Genomic DNA, 24,833 nt, shown 5'->3' with positions numbered 1-24,833 from the left:
TGGACCAATCTAACTCATTGATCTCTTTTGAAGAATATTCCCTCAAACTTTCTTGGTATTATTTTCCAAAGTAGCAACAACTTAGTCTATTGCGATACTATGATCTACCTCATGATTTTCAAGAACACCTTTTGATTATTATTTCTACTTCTATCATCGATGATACTGGCTTCAAACTGATTGTTCAAGATTTTTCCCATTCATATGGATTCGTCATTTAACAAACAATCTATAACCGTATTCATGTTAAGCTTTCCATCTAGAGAAAATTTCCCGAGAGTGACAACTTGAATGTCCAAGATTTAAGTTAAGGAACTTAGAAGTATAAGTGTTGCAACTCATCATATATCTTCATTTCCTTTTTTAGTAACTAATTTATAATAACCTTTAAAGGTGTTTGTCGTGATTCTAATTCTTTGTGTTGCATATGATCACACATGTTGTATATTTATGTGCAAATAAGTATACACAATAGGTAATAATATTATTTACACTTCTGACTAATTGAATACAAATCAATACTTATTGATTTGTAACCGATTCTCACCACTCCCCTCAAGTTGGATCGTATATATTGTATGATCCGAGCTTGTTACAGATATAATTCACTCGAGAACCCTTAAGAGACTTGGTAAACATATCAGTCAATTGATCTTCAGATTTGGCGAACTATGTGGTTAATTCTCCTGACAATACTTTTCCCTTACATAGTGACAATCTATTTCTATGTGCTCGGTCCGTTCATGGAATACCGGATTTGATGCAATGTGAAGATCTCCCAACCTAACTTCTGAGAGTAAATTCTTAAGCCACGCAAGTTCCTTTGATGCTGTTGTCATTGCACGATATTCAGCTTCAGCACTAGATAGTGCTACTGTGTTTTGTTTCTTGCTCCTCCATGAGATCATATTTCCTCCAATAAGAACATAATATTTGGAAGTGGATCTGTAACACCCCAAATCTACCCCGCAATTTAATAAGAAGTCAGAGTGCAAAATCTCAAAGACAACGACACATTTGCGGTGTCACATTATCAACTTAAACAAAATCTCATGCAAGCTCATTAGCAAAGATACATAACACAATCAACGGAGGAATCATAATCTAATAGTCATTCAAATTCAAAACAACCTCTAAACATTGCAGCGGAATTCATAAAACTTATAGACTTCAAGTTATAACATTTTTGTCAACATGGCAACAACTAGACAAAATGTCTCCACACAACGATATCAAAATCCATCTAAAACATAACAACATAAAGCAAGCAAACGACCAATCCCCCGAATGCTACGTATCAGAGCAATAGACACCGACTCAAGCTACAAGGGTAAACGGCTACTCCACATCGTTACCTGCAAGTTACCAACAAAGGGTAACATTCAAACAAAAGGGGTGATATATCAAACAATATAAAGGAACGTATGATAATACTTATAGCAAGGATAAGATCATACACAATTCACCACTTCCCATCTCAAGGCATCTTGCATCACAACAACAATGTTAATAATCAATCATAATAACATATTCAATTTCACAACTAAATCATCCACAATTATAACATCCACTTCATAATCACAACGACAAACAAATGCAACTCAATATGCGACTCAACATTATGCATATGCATGTGGTACCATTTGAAGTAAAACTCCCATCGTCGCTATTGCCTCTTGGGCCATCGTCACTTTGCCATTTTCAGGCCATCGTCGCTTTTGCCATTTTCAGGCCATCGTCTCTTTTATGCAATGGATGCGACTCAATGATGCATATCCACAAACACAACATTCATAATACATAACAACATCGTCTAAACATCATCAATTCAATGCCAAGATTCAATGGCAACAACAACATCATTACTTTTATAGTAATTCGTCACTATGTCGTATCATTATACAACATTATTTCACTTTGCAATACATCACAATATCAGAAAATACAATTCGATAAAAGTTATCAAAAAGCATCCCAATCATTTTCATTAGATAGATATTGATTTCAACTTTACGGAGCTTCAAATGGTGCGCGAAAAGGAGTTACGGATCGAAAGATACAGCAGTTAGAAGTTTCAAAAAGTTTCCAACAGCAAGGTTCACTTAGCAGGCTCAAGCGCGCTTCGCAGAACTAAATCCAAAAGTGAACAGTTTTCACAGATCCGCTTAGCGGACCAGGGGCCGCTTAGCAGACACGCGATTATGCAGAAAAATAACAAAGATATCAGACCTGCGTAACCACACTTCCACCACCCAAAATCATTCTCAAACAGCAATTTAAGGCACATATAACCAGTATTGAACATCCATTAGCAACAATCATAATCAAAAACATGTTTAGAACACAATTTCATGGAAATCTATCATAAACGCTAACATTCTAAATCATGAAATCGAAAGATTAAACACAAATCAACATACAACATCCCTTCATATTAATTTTAACAGGTTCATTAAATACTCAACAACATTCATCAATCTCAATAATCCTCAACATCATCAACATTGCAATTTTCACATAAACATGGTTATTAAGCATATAATCAAAATCCTCACCATAAACTACCATCATACAAACCCTTATATTGAAGGAATCCCACCCTTACCTTGGGTTTGGATTGAAGGCAACTCTAATCTTCAATCTTGGGGTTGACCTAGCTTTCTCCTCCTCCTCTCTTCTCTCTTCTTTCACCAAATGAGCTTCTGATTTCTATTTTCCCCAATTTCCTTGTTTTTGTTAAACCTTACTAACTTCTCATAATGCTAATGGGCTCTAATTAGCACCTTTCAATTACTAACTCTAACTTAGACCCAATTACTAAAAGTCTCACTAAATCATATTATTACTAATAATTCTCAATAAAATAACATAATATCAATTAAGCACATAATTAACACATAATTCACATAACCATCAATTAATTCACATAACACACAATAACATAAATAATTAAAAGAAAAACGATAGTTACAGGATCTCATATTCGATGGTGATCCTGCCCAATCTGCATCTGAATAAAACGTGATTTTAGCATCACCCTTATCTTTATATAATAGGCCTCTTCCTGGTGCATTTTTTTATATATATGAGAATCTGAATAACTGCATTCCAATAAGTATCACAAGGAGCATTTAGAAATTGACTCACAATGCTCATTGTAAAAGTAATATCTGGTCTCATGACGGTAAGATGATTGAGTCTATCCACTAGACATCGATATCTTCCCGGGTTTTTCAATAGCTCCCCTGACCCAGAAGAAGCTTGACGTTGGGATCCATAGGAGTATCAATCGGACAACAATCAAGCATACCAGTTTCATTGAGGATGTCTAATGCATACTTACGTTGGTTAATTGCATTGCCTGATGAGGACTGAGGAACTTCAATACCCAAGAAGTATCTACGTGGACCCAAGTCTTTTGTTTGAAAGTTGTTGAAAATATGAGTTTTAAGTCATTGGATACCCTCTGTATCATCTCCAGTGGTAACAATGTCATCGACAAAGACCACAAGAAAGATGTGGTGACCGGTGGAGGAATGAAGAAAGAAAACTGAGTGATCTGATTCACATCTAGTCATACCAAACTATATCAAGGCAGAGCTGAAGAGACCATAAAAAGCACGCGGAGACTATTTCAGCCCATAAAGATACCGACGAAGCCGACAGACAAGTCTAGAATTGCCAGGAACGGTAAAACCGGGAGGTTGGTCCATATATACTTCCTCCTCCAATTCTCCATGTAAAAAGGCGTTTTTAATGTCTAATTGATAAAGGAACCAGTGATTAATAGCAGCAATTGCAAGGAATAGACGGACTGAACTAATCTTGGCCACTAATGAAAAAGTGTCACCATAGTCAAGGCCAAATATTTGTGTATATCCTTTGGCTACCAAACGAGCTTTGACCATCTGGTCCAACCTTCACTATATAAACCCATCGACATCCTATTGTAGTTTTGTCCAAAGGTAAATAATAATATCCTAAATTTTATTTGAATGCAATGTAGCAATTTATTCCACCACCACCTGACGCCAATTGGGATCAGTCATAGCCTCACCTGCAGACTTAGGAATAGACACAAAATCCAAAGAAAGACATAAAAGACACATAAGTAGAAAGACAGTCATAATTCAATACACATGCATATTTAGGATTTGGAGTATGAGATCGAATACCTTTTCGTAATGCTATTGGAAGGTCAAGTTCAGGTGACGTAATTGGAGGAACAATTGGAGCATGAGATGGTGTTGGTGGATTAATATCATCTCTAACTTCCGATGGAAGGGGTGTCCTTTGCTGGTAGACCTGCAATGGAGGTTTAATGGGTGTGGAGATGACAGAAGGGACATCTTGAGCATCTAAGTTACAAGTCTCATCGGGTGACACAGAGGCAAAGAAAAATGGGGAACCTTTAAAGAATGTAACATCACAGGAAACAATGTACCATTGAAGTTGAGGACAGAAACAACGATATCCTTTTTGTATACGTGAGTAGCCTAGAAAAATATATTTTAGAGATTTGGCAGAGAGTTTGTCTTTACCTGGAATAAGATCATGAATAAAGCATGTGCAACCAAAAACGCGAAGCGGAATGGGGTAGAGGTAATGTTGTGGATTAACGATAGATTATGGAATTTGATCTTGAAGGACCGATGAAGGCATTCGGTTGATAAGGTGACAGGCTGTAAGGAGAGCATCACCCCAAAAATGAGAAGGTACATTGTGGTGAAGTAAAAGAGTCCGTGCGGTTTCAAATAAATGATGATTCTTCAGTTCAGCAATACCGTTCTGTTGTGGTGTATGAGCACATGAAGATTGGTGAATAATTCCCTGTGATGTTAAAAAAGATTAAAACTAGGATGACATATATTCACTAGCATTATCAGTGCGTAAAATTTTAATTGAAGTGTTAAATTGGTTTTTAATTCAGCATAAAACTCTTGGGATATATGGAAAACATGCGAACAATTTTTCATTAGAAATAACCAAGTACATCGTGAGAAATCATCAATGAAAGTTACTAAATAGTAATATCCTAAGGTAGACTTCACACGAATAAGACCCCAAATATCAGAATAAACTAAAGCAAAATGTGATGCAACACTTTTGTTTACTCGTTGACAGTAAGTACTATGAGTATGTTTTCCTAATTGACACGACTGCCACTCAAAAGATGAAAGCTTAGAAAAACCAGGAACTAAAAGGCATATTTTATTAAGACTAGGGTGACCCAAATGATGATGTGTAAGGTCTGGAGAAGCAATCGAAACACGTTCCACCGGTGGAGATAAATGATATAATCCTCCATATTCACTCCCTGCTCCAATCGTTTGTCCTGTACGTTGATCGTCCGTCCTGTATATTGATCGGCCGTCTTGTACATTGATTCTGGACATAAATAGAATTATTATTAAAAATGACTGAACAGTCAAGAGTATGAGTAAGCTTGTGAACAAATATCAGATTAAAAGGACAACCAGGAATGTAAAAAACAGACTTTAAAGACAGGTTTGGAAGTGGGTGTGCCTGACCTAGGCCTTGAACTTTGATTTTAGAACCATCAGCCACACTGACAAAAGAAAAAGAATTATAATAAGACAAGTGAGATAAAAGGGATTTATTACCAATCATATGAATAAAGGCACCAGAGTTAAGGACCTAAGGACCAAGAGAAGATGTAGATACAAAGGCTACATGATTACCCGACTGAGCAACAACAATAAACGATGGTGGTTGATGGGCTGCTTTGAATGGGGGAAATGATTGTATTCAGGGGCGGGAATCATAATGTCTTTAGTGTTGTCCAATTGAGAGACGACAATGACCCGTGGTTGTCGTTGTTGTTCTCTTGCCTTCATACGACAATCAACTTCAATGTGTCCGTAATGGTTACAATAGTAACAATGAATACCATGTAATTATCCACCCCTTCCTCTGGTTCGTCCACCACGATCATGATAGTGGGAAACAAGAGTAAATGATTCAATGGGAGATAGAGTGGAAACCGGTCCAAAGCATGAGGTGTAGCCAAACACAATAGTTGTTCACTGACTGCTTCATTAGGAACATTGGATTCTGATAAAATCTAGTTTTGGATGGAATCAAGCTCTGATGGTAGTTCGACAAGTGCCACGATCATGAAATACTTACTTTATTGTTTAACATAAGTTGTTTGTTTTTTGGTAAAGGGCACTAGGGTTGTGAAATTTTCCTTTAATGCATCAAGCTTACTCATATAGGCTTGCATATCCATACTCTTCAATTTCAAAGAGTTGAGTTTGGTGATGACACTGTAAAGATTGCGGACATCATAGGAGAACACTTTCTTATCCTTTTCCCAAACCTCATTGCAAGTGGTAAAGGCCTTGTATTGTTCTTGGAGATTAGTTGCTATGGAAAACCATAATACAATGCATAAAGAAGCATCAGTTTGTTTTCACTTATCACATTTAGCAGCGGTAATATTTTATGATTTTGTAGTTAAATGGTCTTTACATCCTTGACCATGAAACCACATTTTGACAGTACCAACCCATATATTAGTTGGCTATTCCGGTGAGTTTCTCACACGGGATAAGTGGAACAAGGTTCGCTAAATTCGTGGGTGTTTTCTTTTGAATCAATGACTCAAGATTTTCCCATAACTCATGTATTTATATAGGTTAATATATGCTTAAACAAGCTTAGATCAATGTTTTGAATCATATCTACTACTTTTAAATTCTCCTTGTCTCCCAGTCTTTGTCATTCCCCCCCTCAGATTTATCCTTTTGAGTGATTGGCTCTTCCAAATTGTTAATATTAAGATCTTTCTTAATAACTTCTCTTGTAGTCTTTCTAGAAGGTCACCTATTCTAAAATATTTCCAAGTTTAAAGCTCGTTAATATGTAGTTTTCTATTGTATGGGCTACAAAAATAAGATGTTTCTCTTCCCACCGACGATCATTCATTGTTTATCTCGGGGAGACTCTTATTTGACATATGGATAATATTAATGGTGTCTTTTCTTCCCACAAAAGATCAATTTAGTGGTGACTCTTTCCGTATCAATGAATCATTAATGGTGCACTCTGTTCTCTTACCATTAATGATAATCCAAGTGTTGGGGTTCAAATGTGAGTGGTTAAGTCATATATCGATTATTAATTGATAAAATATTAGATATATAAGAGAGGCTACTCATATACCAAATGACTTAAGATTTTGGATGGAGATGTGGCTTTTGTGTGTTTGGATAATTTGACCCATTGTATTAGAGCACTTATTCGATATGTTGAAGAATCATGTGTTGGATTCTATTATAGGACGTGAGAGAGATTGGTGGATTCAAGTTTGAGTGATTAAGTTCAACATCAATTATGAATGAATAAAATGTTAGATATATAAGAGATTTGAGTTCAAGTGTGAGTTACAAAGTCTCACATCGACTATGAATGAGTAAAATGTTGGATATATATAAGAGAGGGTACACTTATATCTATTATCTTATGATTTTGAATGGAGAAGAGACTTATCACACACACTTGAATGCTCCATTCTCTTTTACCAGTGTGAGTCAACCACATACTATAACAAGATCACCATAGTGATAAGAGGTTGTACTCCTCTACAGACATAACCATGAACAGGGTGAAACTCAACATGTTCTTTCCTAAAACCTTTGATTTTAGTGTATTAGGTACTAACATTAAGTTAACCTTGAGTGAATGTCATTAATAAGTTACAAAGTCATTGATTTTAGTTATCTTGTTTGCAATTCATGCCAAATCGCCAAAATTTCTTTACAAGTGAATCATACTTACAAAATATCCTTAGAAATCGACACGAGTAACCAAGACGCAATAAAGTTGTCATTTTTGCGCCAAAGGGTAAAAGCATGACCATCCTTGACAGAAGAGGGCAAATAGCCATCAACAAATCCTAGCTTGTTCTTGACTCCAAGAGCGATAAGCATCGAACAACACCATGAGTAGTAATTATGACTAATGAATTCATGAGAAACGAGTTTACAACTTGGATTATCCGTGTGATGCAGGAAAAAGTTCAATTATAGTTCTTCTATGATCAAGTAGCGATGCAAAAACAAACAAGATATTGAAATGAAATTAAGATATAAAAAAATACTTTCCCAAAATATGAGAAAAAGAATAAAGGAAATCGTAGAACGATAATGAGATCATTATTAGAAGAGAACTTCTAACAATGAAACAAAATTCAACTAAAACCTTGTTAAACTTTAAAAACTTGACTCATATTCATCGATAGGACCAAGAAAAAGAGAAAGTTGTAGAGAAAACTTCTCTATTTCTAATGCTGAATTTATAAAAGTGATGAAATATTTCAAATAATTGCAAGTAGGGACCTGATAGTAAAAACATACAATTGTTGTAAAGAAATACATTTTTGGCGGAGCGAATATTGATGGGTGGTAGATTTTGGTAGGGTGAGCGTTGACCCAAAATTCAAATCCAACCCGCTATTTTTTGACAGGTGCACAGGCCGGTCTGACGGGTCACGAACCGTTTTGTCACCCCCTAACTCTAATAAGCTCTATTGAAATATATTTTTTAAAATATTTTTAATAATTTATTTATAGTTTTTTTATGTTTAAAATTTAAAATTTAAGATTTAGGATTTTAGAATTTAGAGTTAAATACAAACAAAAAAGATTAATTAGAATACAAGAGAACTCAAATCCATATACATTAGTATCAAGCATGATATTCTTTTTTGTTAATTAATTTTTTTTAGGAGAAATATTTGTTGTTTTTTTTTTTTTTTGTTGAAATGTTTTTTGTGTTTACTGTAACAGCATGCAGGACACAATTGAACGGTACCGTAGAAATACCAGGAGTGCTCAACCATTGCAAAGATCAGATGAACAAAATATGCAGGTAATTTTTCTAAACAAAAAAAAAATTCTTTAACAACCCCGCCATATTTTTAAAATTAATGAAAAATAACAGAAGAATTGTTTTTCTTATTTTAAAAAATAACTCTGTTTTTATTTAAATGTAAAAATAATTAAAATATCAGCAAAAATATATAAATAAAATTTTTTAGAGTTAATTAGTGGTTCCCCATTGAGGTAGGGCCAGATACATACAAATCATGTTAAAATAAATGCGACTTAATCAAAAGCACATAAGAAATGGATAACTAAATTTTATGACTATGTTTCATAGTTGAAGTGACCACTAATTGAAGATGACGAAGGTTGTAGAACCATGAGCTGTAAAGTTTGCACACTCATGAACAGAGTCGACAGAACAGAAGTAGAAGACCAAAACCAAATGTTGAACGCCACATATTTTAAATTGTCTAATGAGATAACATATATGTAGGTCATAGTGTTATGACCAGTAAATTTTTTTTTATAAATAAGAGAGACTGTAAAGTATTTATATCATCTAATCACTTAAACAAGTTACTTTAAGCCCCTTATATTTTTATTTTTATGCATTTTTTAGACTATTAGTATAACTTTTCACATTCATATTTAATGCCATATAGATTAATTAAGGAACTCGTAATTAAAGAACATAATTCCATTCTTAGCGTAATCGTTGTTAGAAGTTGTAATTCGGTGTTTTTTAGAAAAGATAGTATTTGACCGTGTTGAAATAATTAGTTGAAGTAGTAGGAGTCAGTTGTATTCGATAGAGTCGAATATAATATTTAATTCTTTTATCAAAGCCAAAATATAGCTTGGGTTTTAACTTTGGGCAGGGCATTGATAGCCTATAAATAGGCATGACTTGTATAGTTTCATACACAACTACACACTTAACAACAATAACAAATTTTTAAAATACAATTTTCTCTCTTTTTCTTCTCTCATCTTTCTTGAAAACTCTTTTGTCCCAACAAATTGCTATCATAGAGCCCGGGTTGTGATTCAGAGAGAATCTGTACTGGCAAAAGGAACAACAACATCAATGCAATTTCCAGCGAATCTACTGATTTTCAAAGATGAGAACTACGAGAGGTGGGTTACGCAGATGAAGGTTATCTTCAGATTTGATGATGTGGTTGAAATCGTGAACAATGGAGTACCGACAATGGAAGCGAATGCGGATGATGAATAGAAAGTTACGCACAAGGATATAAGGAAGAAAGATGGAAAAGTTATGTTATTGATTCATCAACGCATGGATTCTAACGTGTTCGAGAAGATTATTGAAGAAGAAATGGCTAAAGGAGTGTGTGACAAGTTAAAGAACTCGTACGACGGAGATGAAAAACTGAAAAAGGGTGAAGTTGCAAAGCAATTCGAGATGACTCGATGAAGGAAGATGAATCAGTCTCGGAATACTTTTCACATGTGGTACCGTTGACGAACCAGATGAAGGTGTGTCGTAAACCAATCAACGATTTGTAGAAGATTGAGAAAGTGTTGAGATCTCTGATTGCAAATTTTGATTACATTATCGTGTTCATTGAAGAGTCCAAGAACCTAGCTAAGATGAAGTTGGAAGAACTTCAAGCTTCACTGGAGGCTCATGAGATAAGGCTGAAGTAGAAAAACTCAGAAAGGGAGAAGGTGGCTGAACAAGTAATGCAAGCTAGATTCACCAAGAAATATGGAAAAAAGAAAGTGAAACAGGGAAAAAATCTTGCTAATAATGAAAAGTCAAGCAAGAATTCAAAGAATCACCCTGATTCATCCAAGAAAGACATGGGCAAACAGTATTCTGGGAAGAAAGCTGACATGAAGGAGGTGCGGTGTTATAACTATCAAGGATTTGGCCATTATGCTCGAGAGTTTCAAAGAAAGAAGAAAGCAAGAGCGAAAGATAGCGATGAGGCGCAGTATGCACATGTTGGAGATAGTGATTCTGATGATGTGCTACTCATGGCCAACACTCAGTCGAACACTGAGCAAACCAACATGTGGTACCTGGATTCAGGATGCAATAACCACATGATTGATAATAAAAACTAGTTCATCAAGTTAGATGAGTTAATTAAGAAGGTGATAAGTTTGCAAATGGCACTCACGTCACATCAGGTGGAAAAGGAAACATATCTATGGTGAGAAAGGATGGTCGAAGGGCCAACATCACTAACGTGTTGTATGTACCTTTGATGACAAGTAACTTGATAAGCATAGGTCAATAACTTGCCAAAGGGTATAAAATGAAGCTTGAAAAGTATCATATGAAGGTGTATGATGGTGATGATAGGTCGATTCTGAAGGCACCATTAGCAGACAACAAAACCTTCAAGGTAGATATCAACATTGTTGATCACAAATGTCTTGCTTCGACAGTAGAAGAAGACAAGAATTGGCTATGGCATCACAGGTATGGACATCTAAACTTTAGAAGTTAAGGAATTCTCAACCAGAAGAAGATTGTGTATGGCTTATCCCAGGTGAAGGAACCAAGTCAGGTGTGTGAAGAATGTTGAAAAGCAAAGTAGTCTAGGAAATCTTTCAAGCATGACTTGCCTATGAGGTCGAAGAAGAAGTTGGAGCTAGTTTACTCTGATGTGTGTGGACCTTTTGAAGTAAAGTCGAATGGAGGTAACTATTATTTCCTAACTTTATATATGAATTCACTAGATATACGTGGATTCACCTTATTGAAAGGAAGAGTGAGGTATTCACACAGTTCAAGAAGTTTAAATTGCATGTCGAGAAACAAAGTGGATGCAAGTTGAAGAAAGTGAGAATTGATGGTGGTGGTGAATACACTTCTCGAGAATTTTCTAGATTTTACAATGAGGAAGGTATAGAGAATGAGGTTATTGCACCCTATACACCTCAACACATTGGTGTAGTTTAACGAAAGAATAGAAGTATAGTGAACATGACGAGGAACATGTTGAAAGCTAAAGATATGCCAAAGAGATCTTGGGGTGAAACAGCTTTGACATCAGTATACATTCTAAACAGATGTCCATTGAAGAAAATGGTCGAGAAGACACCTCATGAGGCTTGGACAGGACATAAGCCAAATGTCAATCATCTTAGAGTTTTTAGATCAATGTGTTTCAGGCATGTTCCTGAACAAATAAGGAAGAAGCTAGATGATTGAAGTTAAACTAAGGTGCTCGTAGGTTATCATTCGACTGGTGCATACAAGATGTATTCGCCAGATGATGATAAGCTAGTGATCAATGGAGATGTTCTGGTGGACGAAAGCAAATGGTGGAATTGGACTTAGTAGTCGGGTCGATATATATAAGAGATAGTCCCAACTATGCTTGAAAAAGAAGACCAACAAGTTGAAGTCACAACCAAAACCTGAACCAATTAATTTGGATCAAGCCATGAATGATTCAAATTGGTGTTAAGCCATGAAAGAAGAACTCAGGAAAATCAAGAAGAACAAGACCTGGGAACTTGTCAAAAGAGCTATCAAGAAACCAATTGATGTGAAGTGGGTTTACAAGTTGAAACGAAGGCCAAATGGTGAAATCGTCAAGCATAAGGCAAGACTAGTGGCGAGAGGTTTTCTACAAAAACTTAGTATTGACTTCGACGAAGTCTACGCACCTGTTGCAAGGTTAGACAATCAGGACTGTGGTGTCGACAACAACATACAAAGGGTGGAAGATACATCAGTTGGATGTAAAACCAGCATTTCTGAATGAACCTTTGGAAGAAGAAGTATATGTCAATCAACCGCCAGGATTCGAAATGAAAGGGTAGGAGTTAAAGTTGTACAAATTAAGGAAGGCTCTCTATGGCTTAAAGCAAGCCACTAGAGCTTGGAATAAGATAATAGATACCTTCCTGATCGAAACAGGTTTCACAAAGTATGTCTCTGAACATGGAGTGTATGTCAATGATGGTGACATGGTCAAACGAATCATTTTATGCCTGTATGTAGATGATTTGTTGATTACAGGTGCAAATGAACCTGTGATAAGAAAGTCAAGTCGAAGCTGATGCAAGAGTTTGAAATGTCCGACCTAGGGAACTTGTCATATTTCCTAGGGATAGAGTTCAAAAACACATGTGAAGGAGTGTTCTTGCACCAGAATAAGTATGCCCAAGACATCTTGAATAGGTTCAAAATGAGCGATTGTAATGCAGCTGCAACGCCATTGGAAACTGGAGCAAAGTTGAAGAAGGTTACAAATGGTGAGTTTGTAAGTGCAACACTGTACAAATAAATCATAAGATCCTTGAGGTATCTTTGCAACACCAGGTCAGAGATCTATCAAAATGTCATTTTGTTGAGCAGATTCATTGGGAAAACCCAAGAATGACATCTCATAGCAGTTAAGAGGATGCTGAGATACATAAAGGGTACGCTTGATCATGATGATGCCAAGACAAAAGAAAACCAACACACATGCAGAGGTATATGGCTACACTGATTCAAATTTCAGTGGAGATCAAGACGAGAATAAGTGTACTTCAGACTACATATTCATGATCGAAGGTGCTCAAATCTCTTGGAGCTCAAGGAAGCAAAGCATTATGACTTTATCATCATGTGAAGTTGAGTATATGGCAACATCAAATGTAACATGTCAAGCAGCGTGGATAAAGATGTTGCTCGAAGAGCTCAAGATTATGGAACCTAAGAAAATGAAGTTGTTTGTAGATAACAAGTCAGCTACCGACCTAGCCAAACATCATATGTGTAATGGTCAAAGTAAACACATAAAGGGGGTATCATTTTCTTAGAGATTAAGTGAATAAAGGAAAGCTTGAACTTGAGCATTCCAAGATAGAAAAACAACTAGTTGATATACTCACCAAACTCCTGAAGAAATTCAAGTTCGACGAGTTGAAGAAAATCATTGGGATGAGAAGTCTCAAAAACATGAATAAGGTGGTGTAACAGAAGTGTTAATTCGATGTTTTGTAGAAAAAGGTAGTATTCAACCGTGTTGAAGTAGTATGAGTCTGTTGTATTCGACAGAGTCGAATACAACATTTAGCTGTTGTATCAAAGCCAAAATATAACTTGGATTGTAATTGAGCTTGGGTTGTAAATTTGGGTTTGGGCATTGATAGATTATAAATAAGCATGACTTGTATAGTTTCATACACAGCTACACACTTAACAACAATAACAAACTTTTAAAATATAGTTTTCTCTCTTCTTCTCTCATATTTCTTGAAAACTCTTTTCGTCCCAACAATCACTTGAAAAAAAAGAATTCATATTAAAAATTATGAGTTGAATCTCGACTTAACATTTATAGTTTAACAAGAGTTTCTAATTACTCCCTCTGTTTCTTTTTAAGTGTCGTTTTAGAAGAATATTTGTGTTTATATTTAAATGTCGTTTTATAGTTTAATGATATAATTTGTCGGTTATACTCTTACTTTCTCAATAACTTCACTTCTCATTTTCCATAAAATTAATTATTTTCTCAATTAATAATTGGAAAATGAGAGAGAATGTATGATTGAATTTATTTGAAAAGAGAAAATAAATGAGAGTATAATTGAAAAAATAACTCTAACAATTCACTATCTTGATTGAAGAGTTTTATACTAAAATGACACTTAAAAAGAAACGGAGAGAGTAATATTTATCCTCACTCCTTCACAATAATTTATTTCTAGAATTTCACATCTTCTAATTAAAAAGTTAATTAAACATATATTTTTAAAAATTAAAAGGCAAATAAACTTGTATTTTAATAAATCTCTGTTTTTCCTTTAATTACATCATAGTTACATATTTTGCCTCCCCAATGACGGAGACCACCCATCATCATAGTTATTTTTAGTTTTTTTTCTTATTTCTTGGATTCTTAAAACAGAGAAGAGAAAAACAAAATTATAGGAAGACAAAACCGAAAATCATTCCAAACAATTTTGAGGCCATCTCTAATTTGAGAGTAGCAGTTCTATGTCTTCGGAAAGTGTTTATCGTGTTTGTACTTTTATGATTTAGATGTAACTACATTAAAGTTACTACTTTACACAAATAACAATCACAGCTCAATATCTATAGCAAGCTCTACGAAGAGAGGTGTGAAGATCATGCACAACCTCATTTAAGTACTGAGTGCAAAATTTTTACTTTATGTAAATTTTTCACTGTCAGATCTAATTAGACGGTGATCTATACAAAACGTTAGATCAAGCAAAAACAATTTTAACCCTCTTTCATATGTAAAATTTTGCATGCTTCAAGATTCATATATTATTCATTCTCACATTTAAACTATTTTTCACTCTTTCACTTGTTTAGACGTTCGAGTGTGCTCCATAGAATCTAAACCCTGTTTCACTCCGACATTAACTATATCTGGTTTATGAAAGGAATAGTGGCGTGGTTTGTGAGAATCGGATATCTAATTCCCTTGAAATTCCATGAGAAACCATAGTCTTTTCATCGATATTCTAAAAACATTCGATCTTTCTCCTGTTTGAATTATTGATCTCGTCCATATACGAATCACCGCTCAAATTCGTGAAACTATGACAATATCGAAAGCTACTTGATCAACCGCTAAACGTAACACGGTCGCTACAATGGGCGATGTTCTTCATCTCACGGGGGACCTCCTACGGTCGAGGAAGATCTTGTCCTGGTGACTTTTCCTTCCGCCTAAACACCATAATATCACGTCTCTCCGACAATTCACCAAGGCACATTCCAACTCCTCCCAATTTTCCAATCTTTTCAACAACCACTCAAAGGTTTGACCTCGAAGCAACCTCCATCATAACTGTTGATTCTTGGATAAGAGATGCTTGAGTTTGCAACAGTTACAAGCCAATTTAGGTATGCAAGAGGCTGGTGATTCTGGTGCAACAATTAAATTCACATTTGTTAGCCGAAAGAATAGTTACAATCGAAGAAAACTTATTGTACGCTACTCCAACGGATCATTATGTATGCAAGGTGGCCTTGCCCGAAGATGTTTGATTCAGAACTAGACCCTATTGACTCCCTCTCCCCATATAAAGTGGTCCTTAGATCCTCAAATCATACCTAATGTCGAGAACATCATACCCCACGACAGGAATTTGGGGGAACAAGAGGTAGTCACACTCCACTGGAGATTCATTGTCCCAACCACTCGTTGCCATGATACTCCTTAAGAGAGGAAAGACACAACATCGACTCACAAGCTCCCTCGAGGAAGAGGTGGTCGTTCTTGAGGCACTTCCTCGATAGTAGGATCCCATAATCTCTCGAGAAACCTCCCAATTAGACAACTATGATGGATCATGATATCCAGACGAACATGTTAAGCATGTAGACACCAGACTCGACTACTACCACATCGGGGGGCCATGAAATGCAAACTATTTATGTTAACCCTCAAAGTGGTTGTAATAATGTGGTTCAAGGTTCTCCTAGAGGTAAGCATAAACTCCTGGAAGGAACTTCGCGACTCTTTTGAATCTCAATTCAATGCTCGAAATTGGAAAGCCACTAAGATAGATGTATTTAGTGGGTTTCACCAGAAGAATGAGACCATACGAGAGTACATTGATCGGCTCACCAAAGTAGTAGTAAAGGTAAGGGAATGAATAACATATTAAAGTGTTGGATATTTAAAAAGAGACTAAGAACAGACTGCATGTTCCTTGAGATGCTAGTGCTAAAAGGGGTATGCAACTTAAACAATATCTTAACTAGGGCCCATTCTTAAATAAATTACAAAGAACTCCTGGCCGAAGAGGTAGAGAAAAGTCAGTGAGCAAGAAAACCAGGAAACGATCAGGGATCTAGAGAGACAATAATTGCCATTGAAACAATGGGGACAGAGGACCTCGAGGCAGGTTTCTGTCTTATACTCCCCTTAACACTTCAAGGGAGAAATTTCTACAAGATTGTGCAAATGCCTACTTCAAGAAAACCAAGATAAAAACTCTTATCCCATAAAGGAATATGACATTATCGTCAAAATGAGGTATTTTGTTTCCATAAGAGCCATGTCTAGAACACCGATGAATGCTTCCATTCGAGAGATGCAATCAAAGAGTTTATCAAGGAAAGACCCACCTTGTACACTCTGAAGGGCGGTCAAAAATATGACCGGAAAGGAAATAAAGAAAACAAGAGGCAAAAAGAGTCTTCGAGAGAGATATAATCCCCTCGCTGTAAAAATGGATCTCTTAAGAAAGCAATAAAGGCGGTTTTTGGAGCCAATGGGAAGAAGGATATCACTCGTGATGATGAAGAAGGCCGAAAGAGGAAATGCCAATGCATTGCACCCATTACTGGAGCTCTTCCTAGGTCAAGGAACTTATCCAAAGGCACCATTAAAAGAAGAATCTCCGAGTTAATATCGATCAACAAAGAAGGTGAAAAAACTTCTAAGGGCAAGAGCACCCCAACAAAAAAACAATACTAGTCCGACTCAACACTAACCGGCTTCTCATCCATTATCTCTTGCTCTAGACAAATTTGTTCCTTTGATATTTACACTTTAGGATGGAAAAATTCCATCTATTTTCAAAAGAAACATGTAGAACGTATAATATTCAACCAAAATCTTTAAACATTATAGGTCCTTTCACTTATAGAGTGTTCAACCTTCACTTTTAAAAAGAATGTGAGACAGATCTCACACTTGTATCACAATAATCTACCCCTGAAGTGTGAGTCCATCCAGTTATATGCTCCCTTCAAGCAGAAGCACTTTCATCCATATACACTTATTTCATCATTGACACGTCATAGACACTTCAACGTGATATGCCGCCTGACCACCACCTCTTTAGGAACACTTTGAATACAAGTAGTCGGTCTTTTAGTTGAACTATAAACTCTAATACCACTAATGAGTCATGGGGGGAAAGAATAAACATTGTTTCATAAACAGTGATTCATTTGCATTTTTCTCCATCTAAAAATGATTGTCTCTTTACGATACTAATACAAATAGTATTATTTTTCTTCTATTCCTTCTTTATTTATTAACTTTCAGTCTATTCAATCATTCTATTAATTACAATTAATAAAAGTATTAAGAATCACACATTACTTAAGTGTGTATTTGGTTCTGCGGTGATGATAATTGATTCTGAGTGAATTGATTTTGCGTGTGTTTGGTTCTGTGGTGAAAAAAATTAATTTTGAGTGAATTGATTATGTAAAATTCATTCGGGATAAAAGTGAGTTAAAGGTAAAGTGATTTATGTTTGGAGAAATTTTTGCAAAGGAGAGTTGAACAATAAATTTGAGTGCAAAAATCATGTTTGATCAAAAGCTACAAATCCTAGCTTCAAGAAGAATCAATTCTAGAAAGCATAATCAATTTTGCTCGAAATCAACCATACACGTCAAAATCAATTCTAGACGTCTAGAATCAATTGTAGATGCTTCAAAAGTGAAACCAAACATAGACCTTGTATAATTGATTCGGTTTGAAAATGAGTTGAATGTAAAGTAATTTATGTTTGGATAGATTAATGAAAAAGTGGGTTGGATGTAAAGTGATTTATATTTAGAAAGATTTATAGAAAAGTGAGTTGAACAACAAATTTTAGTCTAAATATCATGTTTAGAATCAAAAGCTACAAATTCTAATTTCAAATTGAATCAATTTTAAAGATAGAATCAATTTTACTTATGAGACGGAGATAATATCACTTGAATACATTATGATAGTTATTTCATCTTCACACTTTTCATTTAAATTGCTTCAAAGCATCTCTCAAGGATGCAGGGGAAAATAAGGAAAGTCAGACTTTGTAAGACATTATTGAGGGAGTATGAAGATATTTGTATTCAAGCTTTAGATATCCTGGTATCCAAAAAGGCTATCCTTACTTAAATCTCAAAGCTTATATTCATTTTAGCTGTCCCTGTTCTGTGCAATGTGGGAGATTTCTAACTCTCCAACAACTTCCAATTTCAAAAACATTAATATAACACCATGCAGATGCAGCAATGTGAGACTTCTAGTTTTCCTTGTACAACAAGTCTATTTGTATCCAATTTGACATTTTTTTATGACCCTCCAACAATTTTATCTAGGTTGGTTGCTGCATTTGGTTGTTTAGTGTTAAATTTTATTAATTTGTCTGATTGTTTGATTCAGTATATTAAAACTTGTGTAATTGTGTTTAAGTAGGTTGCAGTCGTTATCGTTACGGTAGTTCTGACGCGATTTGAACGAACATAACTGAAATCGTCTAGCGCGATTTTTTATTACGTTACGAAGCAACTGTATATGTGATTGAAAATCTCACCATAATCTCATCATTCTCATGGTTTATTGGTATTTTCCATTGATTTCTATTTGCTTTTTGTACTTTCTATATGGCAGAATTTGAAGCAAGAAACAGCAAGTTTGATGAAAAAGATTGAGCTTCTTGAAGCTTCGAAACGGTTCAACATTTTAAATTTTCATACATCTTCACAAATGGTTTACATATATTCACACCAAGAAATTTCACTTACAACAAAAGAATGTATTGTATGTGTATTGTTGATTTCTCAGGAAACTCATGGGAGAAGGTTTGGGTTCATGCTCCTTGGAAGAACTACAACAGATAGAACAACAGTTGGAAAAGAGTGTAAGCACTGTTAGAGCAAGAAAGGTAATTATCTAGCTTCAAAAATCACTTTACAATGAAGCACAGACACTCTGAACACGATTCCAATACTGATGAGGCGGCACCGATAATATGACAAGGTGGCACCAATAATAATTTGAAAAAAAGAAATAAATTAGACGTAATCAGAAGTGTCTGGGTACATGTATCTGACACTGATACTGACACAGCATATTTTTCTAGAGGTGTCAGTCGTCCTGCGTAGCACTATTTTTTACTTTAGTAATATTCTTAGCTTAACTAAATATTTGGATTCCTATTTTATATTTTTCAGAATCAGGTTTACAAGAATCAAATTGAGCAACTTAAAGAAAAGGTATGTTGTAAAGAAAGTAGGGTTTCAGAATCCCTGATAAAAATGCTGGTTGTGCTGTTTCTTTTTTTCTGTAATCTCTTTATGGTAAAGAAAGTGAAAGTTCTTGTTTCTAAGATTATTATCAAACATTGGAAATGAAAAGGAAAACATGGTTAGCTAGTGAATTAAAAAAAGTGCTTATTTCTATGATTTGAATACAATTCAGGAAAAAGCCCTACTTGCTGAAAATTCCAGGCTCTCTAAGCAGGTGAAAAATAAACTATAGTTACTATTGTCATTTGGTATTTATTTTATTTTTGAAACTATTTATAAAGATTGAAAACCTAATGCAGCCACAACCACCACCACTGCCACCACCGCCAACTAATGATCCTCCGAGAGAAAATCAAAATCAAGCGTACGCGGAGAGCAGCAGTCCAAGCTCCGATGTGGTGACTGAATTGTTCATTGGACTACACAGGTCTTGTTGAACATAATGGTTTAATCGTCTAGTGTATGTTTGGTTTTACGTTAATTCCAATAGCAACAAAATTCTTTCCATATTGCATTGGAATTTGTTCAGTTTAAGAACAAACATATCCTTAATACTTGCCTTATATACATGCAAGTGTAGAGTAATTGGGAAAAGCCCTGATGTGTCTAATGTATCTGTTGAACAATGTCATGCACTGAATATATGTCATAATTTTAATTTTTATCAAAGTGTTGAAAAAATTATAGATAGTCTTGAAATATATAAATTTAAGAGCATAACTCTAAGAGTACTGCATGCTCTGTGGGAAGTGAAGGCAGCACCACAAGCATTTGAAAATCAAGAGTTTCCCTCAATCTTATCTTAGGGTTGATTTGTGGGGAAGGTGTGTAGGAATATTGATGGTCTTTTTTCAAATTTGTGTAATAATCCTTGGGGGTGTCTAGAAAGAATGTAGGTTAATTATAAATTTGATATCATGAGTTGGCTGGGCCTTAGAGATTTGGGCATTGGAAGCCCTGGATTTAGAGGTGGACTACATTTACCCTAAGCAGACGGCCGGCCTCTTTGCTGAGCATAAAGCTGAGTTGATGTATGAATTCAGATAATCTTGTCGGTATTAAGTTGGAGTATCCCGTGTACTTCTTTCAACAAATTACATGTTAATTCGAATAATTTGGACGACGGGACAAAACCTCTCCAATGTAAAATAGTAATAGTATCTCCTTATAAATATGTTTATGTGCAGCCATTATACTCAAGAATCCGCCCACAAAAGAATTACCCGTACTTGTTCCAATTGCTTCCACTTCAAAACCAAAAGCCTAACCTTTTAGTCTTGAGCAACAAAAAAAGAAGACATGTAAACCGCAATTGCTATGAATTTTGGAACTGCTTCTGCTTCAATTGAGTTGCTTATTGATTAAAAATAAAATAGTAAGACAGCATTATGGTTGTACTTATGATTAGAAATCTTGAAAGTGTTTTGTTTAAAGATCAAACCAAACCATTCTATAGTATCTACAACCCTTTATTCCTTCAGTGACCAACAAAAGTTTGAGACTGTAGTGGAATAATTTCTTCATTATCTCATTTTGTCATCATGATTCATAAGGATCATTTCCTTTGGTCAAAATTCTAATTTCTTCCACGCTTACTTGCACTAACCAAAATTAGCTTAGAGTATAGATATAGATAGAGATTCATCCATAAAAAAAGAGTATTTTTGAACGAATGAACAATAAAATATTAATTTTTGACAACAAATTTATTCTCCAATTTCAGTTTTTTTTTTTAGCATCAGCCTCTTTTCAGCCTCCTTGGAGCTTAAACTAATAATGGGCTATATGCGTACTCGTTTGGCACTTTTTTCTCCACAAACACTTACAATTCAACTAAACAGAAAACACATTCCATATAGTCCGGAGGGAGAGTTCGATAAAGCTTTAAAGCTTGTTTGGAAGATGGAGGTCCCGATGAAATCGAAAGCTTTCGGCTGGCGTAGTTTCATTAATAAATTACCGACGAGTGGAGCGCTTTTTCGAAAAGGTATAATCCCCTCTTCCAATTCTGTTTGTGCTTTCTGCTGTTGCTTCGAAGAGATATCGGTCTATTTACTGCTGTCGTGCCATTGTGTTGAATTAGTGCGGAGGAAAATTGCCGAATGGATAGGATTCGATAATTACAAAGCTGTGGATATCAAGGAAAGTTTTTTGAGGTGGTACAATTTCGGTAGGAAGGCTAGAGTGAGAAAGGGAAAAGAGGGAGTGGTGTGGTTGGCGGTGGTTTGGCATATATGGTTAGTTAAGAATGATATTGTTTTTAGAGGTGATACTTGGAACATCTCCGACATCGTTTGGGGGGTTAAAGCCTTGGTGTGGCATTGGTCCTTTGTTGGGAAAATTATACAGCCCAATTGTAATTTTTACGAGTTTAGTAGGGATTCTCTTTTCTATTTGTCGTAAGACTCAATTGGAGTATAATTTTCTTCGGCCGGTACTCATTCCGTGCTTTTTGTATCAAGCTTTGAGAACTTAGGTTCTCTTGATTAATATAGTTCTTGCTTACTGAAAAAAATAGTCCTTCAAGGAGGGCAATTTGATTACTAGATTGACAATGAAGAATCATTTTGAAATATTTATGATTTTATATTTTTAGACAACCAATTTAGAAATTTATTGTTTTAAAACACGACAGGGACACCCAATGTCCTAACATTACATTAATATTTATAATAATAATTTTTTTTTAATAATAAGATGAGATTTAGTTTACTCAATAAAAAAAACATGGGTGTAAGGATGGCAAAACTATCTTCAATAAAAAACATTGGTGTAAGGATGGTAAAAATATTTAGAAAATTTCTTCACCCACCTCCTAACCTTCTTGTCTACCCCTAGTGAATTTACCACAATACCCCTTGTTTTGGAAGTTCATTTCCGAAACTGTACTTTTTTTCTTAAAAAAGGTGTTTTCGGAAATGTATCTCCGAAAACGTGTTTTTTTTAATATAAAATATTGATTTCGGAGATGCATCTCCGAAATAAAGTTACTTTTCAGAAAATGTGGTGTTTCGGAAGTTCATCTCCGAACGCACCCCCCTTGGAGAATTCGGAAATGAACCTCCGAAAATATGTCTGGACAGAATAAAATGAAAAACAACAACAATTCGCTTTATTTAATCGGGTGAAGATTACAACGATAATATTACATAAAATTAAAGTTACATATTGTTGAACAGGGGTAGGTGGGGATGAGAGAGTGGTGGGGAGAAAAAAAGGCTTCCAAATTTCAAAAGGTTTTTTTTATTCTTTTAATAAAAATACGTACTACTGTAAGTAACAAATGACGGAGGAGGTGTAACCGGGGCCGGAACATATGACGGAGGAGGTGGATGTCCGGAGGAAGAAGAACCGGAGGTACGTCCACCGCGAGACAAAGGAGCCAATCAATGTAAGCTATAGTTTATCATTATCATCAGGGGACGTCATTACAAAAAATTGGGAAAAAATCTTATTATTTTTAATCTTGATTTTTTAGAAATGACGTCCCCAGATGATAATGATAAACTATAGCTTACATTGATTGGCTCCTTTGTCTCGCGGTGGACGTACCTCCGGTTCTTCTTCCTCCGAACATCCACCTCCTCCGTCATATGTTCCGACCCCGGTTACCACTTCCAAAAACTAACATGATAAATCCAATACAAAAACACTGTGCGATACAATCCGAAATCAGAACAAAACAAAACAAAACACGTCAAACAAAACAAAAACATGTTATTCTGCCCGACGAGCGTTACAAAATACACATCAAACAAAATAAAAACACGTTATTCTTCCCGACGAGCGAACTCCTCCGAATGAAGATAATTATACCAATCCTCATCCCACTCAGTATCAGAACCATCAGCGTTGATCACGCCTGAAGGCTGAGCCTGCACGTCCGAGCCATGGACCCCCAGGGGACGAGAAGCAGAACCAGTCAAAAGCTTCTTCTTCTCCTTCACCTCCTTCACCTCCTTCACCTCCTTCACCTCTTTCACCTCCTTCTTTGAAGAACCCTTTCTTCCCTTAGCGCCCTCTTTAGAAGACGCAGTCCTGCGTGCTGGTTGGTTGCCTGACATGTTCCTGTAAACAATTGAAAACGATTAATATGCATAGACAAAATAAAAAACAAAAAAATTGAACTTCTGATACATTTCGGAAGTTCATTTCCGAAAACTGGGATGGAGGTGTTTTCGGAAATGAACTTCCGAAACACCCCTGCGATGGAGTTTTTTGCAACTTCCATGGCAGACCCCTAAACCAAACTTCAAACCAAATCAAAATGCTTCTAAACAACCTAAATACTACTAACAACCTAACCATATATCATTTATGCAATTAAAACCCTAAATAACATGCATTTGAATAATAGATCTAAAAATTTCAAAACTTACAAAGTGTTAGGATTGAGGGCTTTTGAATGTTGTTTAGCAATGTGATTGGAACCTTGATGCAGCTTTGGAATTCTGTTTGCACAAATTTTCGCCTTTGCCACTTTTTGTTTTGATTTAGGGTAAATGATTGGGGGAGGGGGAGTGTTTTGATAAATCTGCAGAAATCGCAGTATTTCGGAAGTGAACTTCCGAAATAAGTCAATTTTTTCAAAAAAAAAACGCTTTCGGAAATGAACTTTCGAAGCAGGGGTATTTTGGAATTTTCGCAGGGGGTGACCCCCATAGGGAGGTTGCCAAAGAAATTTTCAATATCTATATCTGCAGATAAAATCTGTCACGAATATGGGATAGTTTAACTGATATCCGCGTATAAAATAAATTGATATTTAAATACCCATTTATTAATAAATATACATAGAAGTTTAAAGTTACTTGTATCCGCAAATATCCATATCTATTAATAAAATATAAAAGTTACTTAAATATTATTAATTTATTATAATCTATCTTATCTTCTAAAAAATAAAAATAAAACTAGCCTCCTCGCATATATATATATATATATATATATATATATATATATATATATATATATATATATATATA

The 24,833-nt window shown here is 35.3% G+C and overlaps 1 protein-coding gene across 1 annotated transcript in view; it reads left to right on the top strand.

Annotated features, from left to right (window-relative positions):
• Window positions 1-21,060, top strand: part of LOC131609544 (MADS-box protein SOC1-like) — a 28,496-nt gene extending 7,436 nt beyond the window's left edge. The window contains exons 3-8 of the mRNA XM_058881258.1: window positions 8,814-8,895; window positions 19,211-19,272; window positions 19,385-19,484; window positions 19,774-19,815; window positions 20,021-20,062; window positions 20,148-21,060. Of these exons, the coding sequence (XP_058737241.1) occupies window positions 8,814-8,895; window positions 19,211-19,272; window positions 19,385-19,484; window positions 19,774-19,815; window positions 20,021-20,062; window positions 20,148-20,285 (466 nt within the window). The 3' untranslated portion in view covers window positions 20,286-21,060. The remainder of the gene's footprint in view (window positions 1-8,813; window positions 8,896-19,210; window positions 19,273-19,384; window positions 19,485-19,773; window positions 19,816-20,020; window positions 20,063-20,147) is intronic.
• The last annotated feature ends 3,773 nt before the right edge of the window (window positions 21,061-24,833 follow it).

The sequence above is a fragment of the Vicia villosa genome, linkage group LG6 (assembly GCF_029867415.1).
Source record: "Vicia villosa cultivar HV-30 ecotype Madison, WI linkage group LG6, Vvil1.0, whole genome shotgun sequence".
Taxonomy (NCBI): Eukaryota; Viridiplantae; Streptophyta; class Magnoliopsida; order Fabales; family Fabaceae; genus Vicia; species Vicia villosa.
The sequence above is the reverse complement of the archived record's forward strand: the minus strand, read 5'-3'. Positions and strand labels throughout refer to the sequence as shown.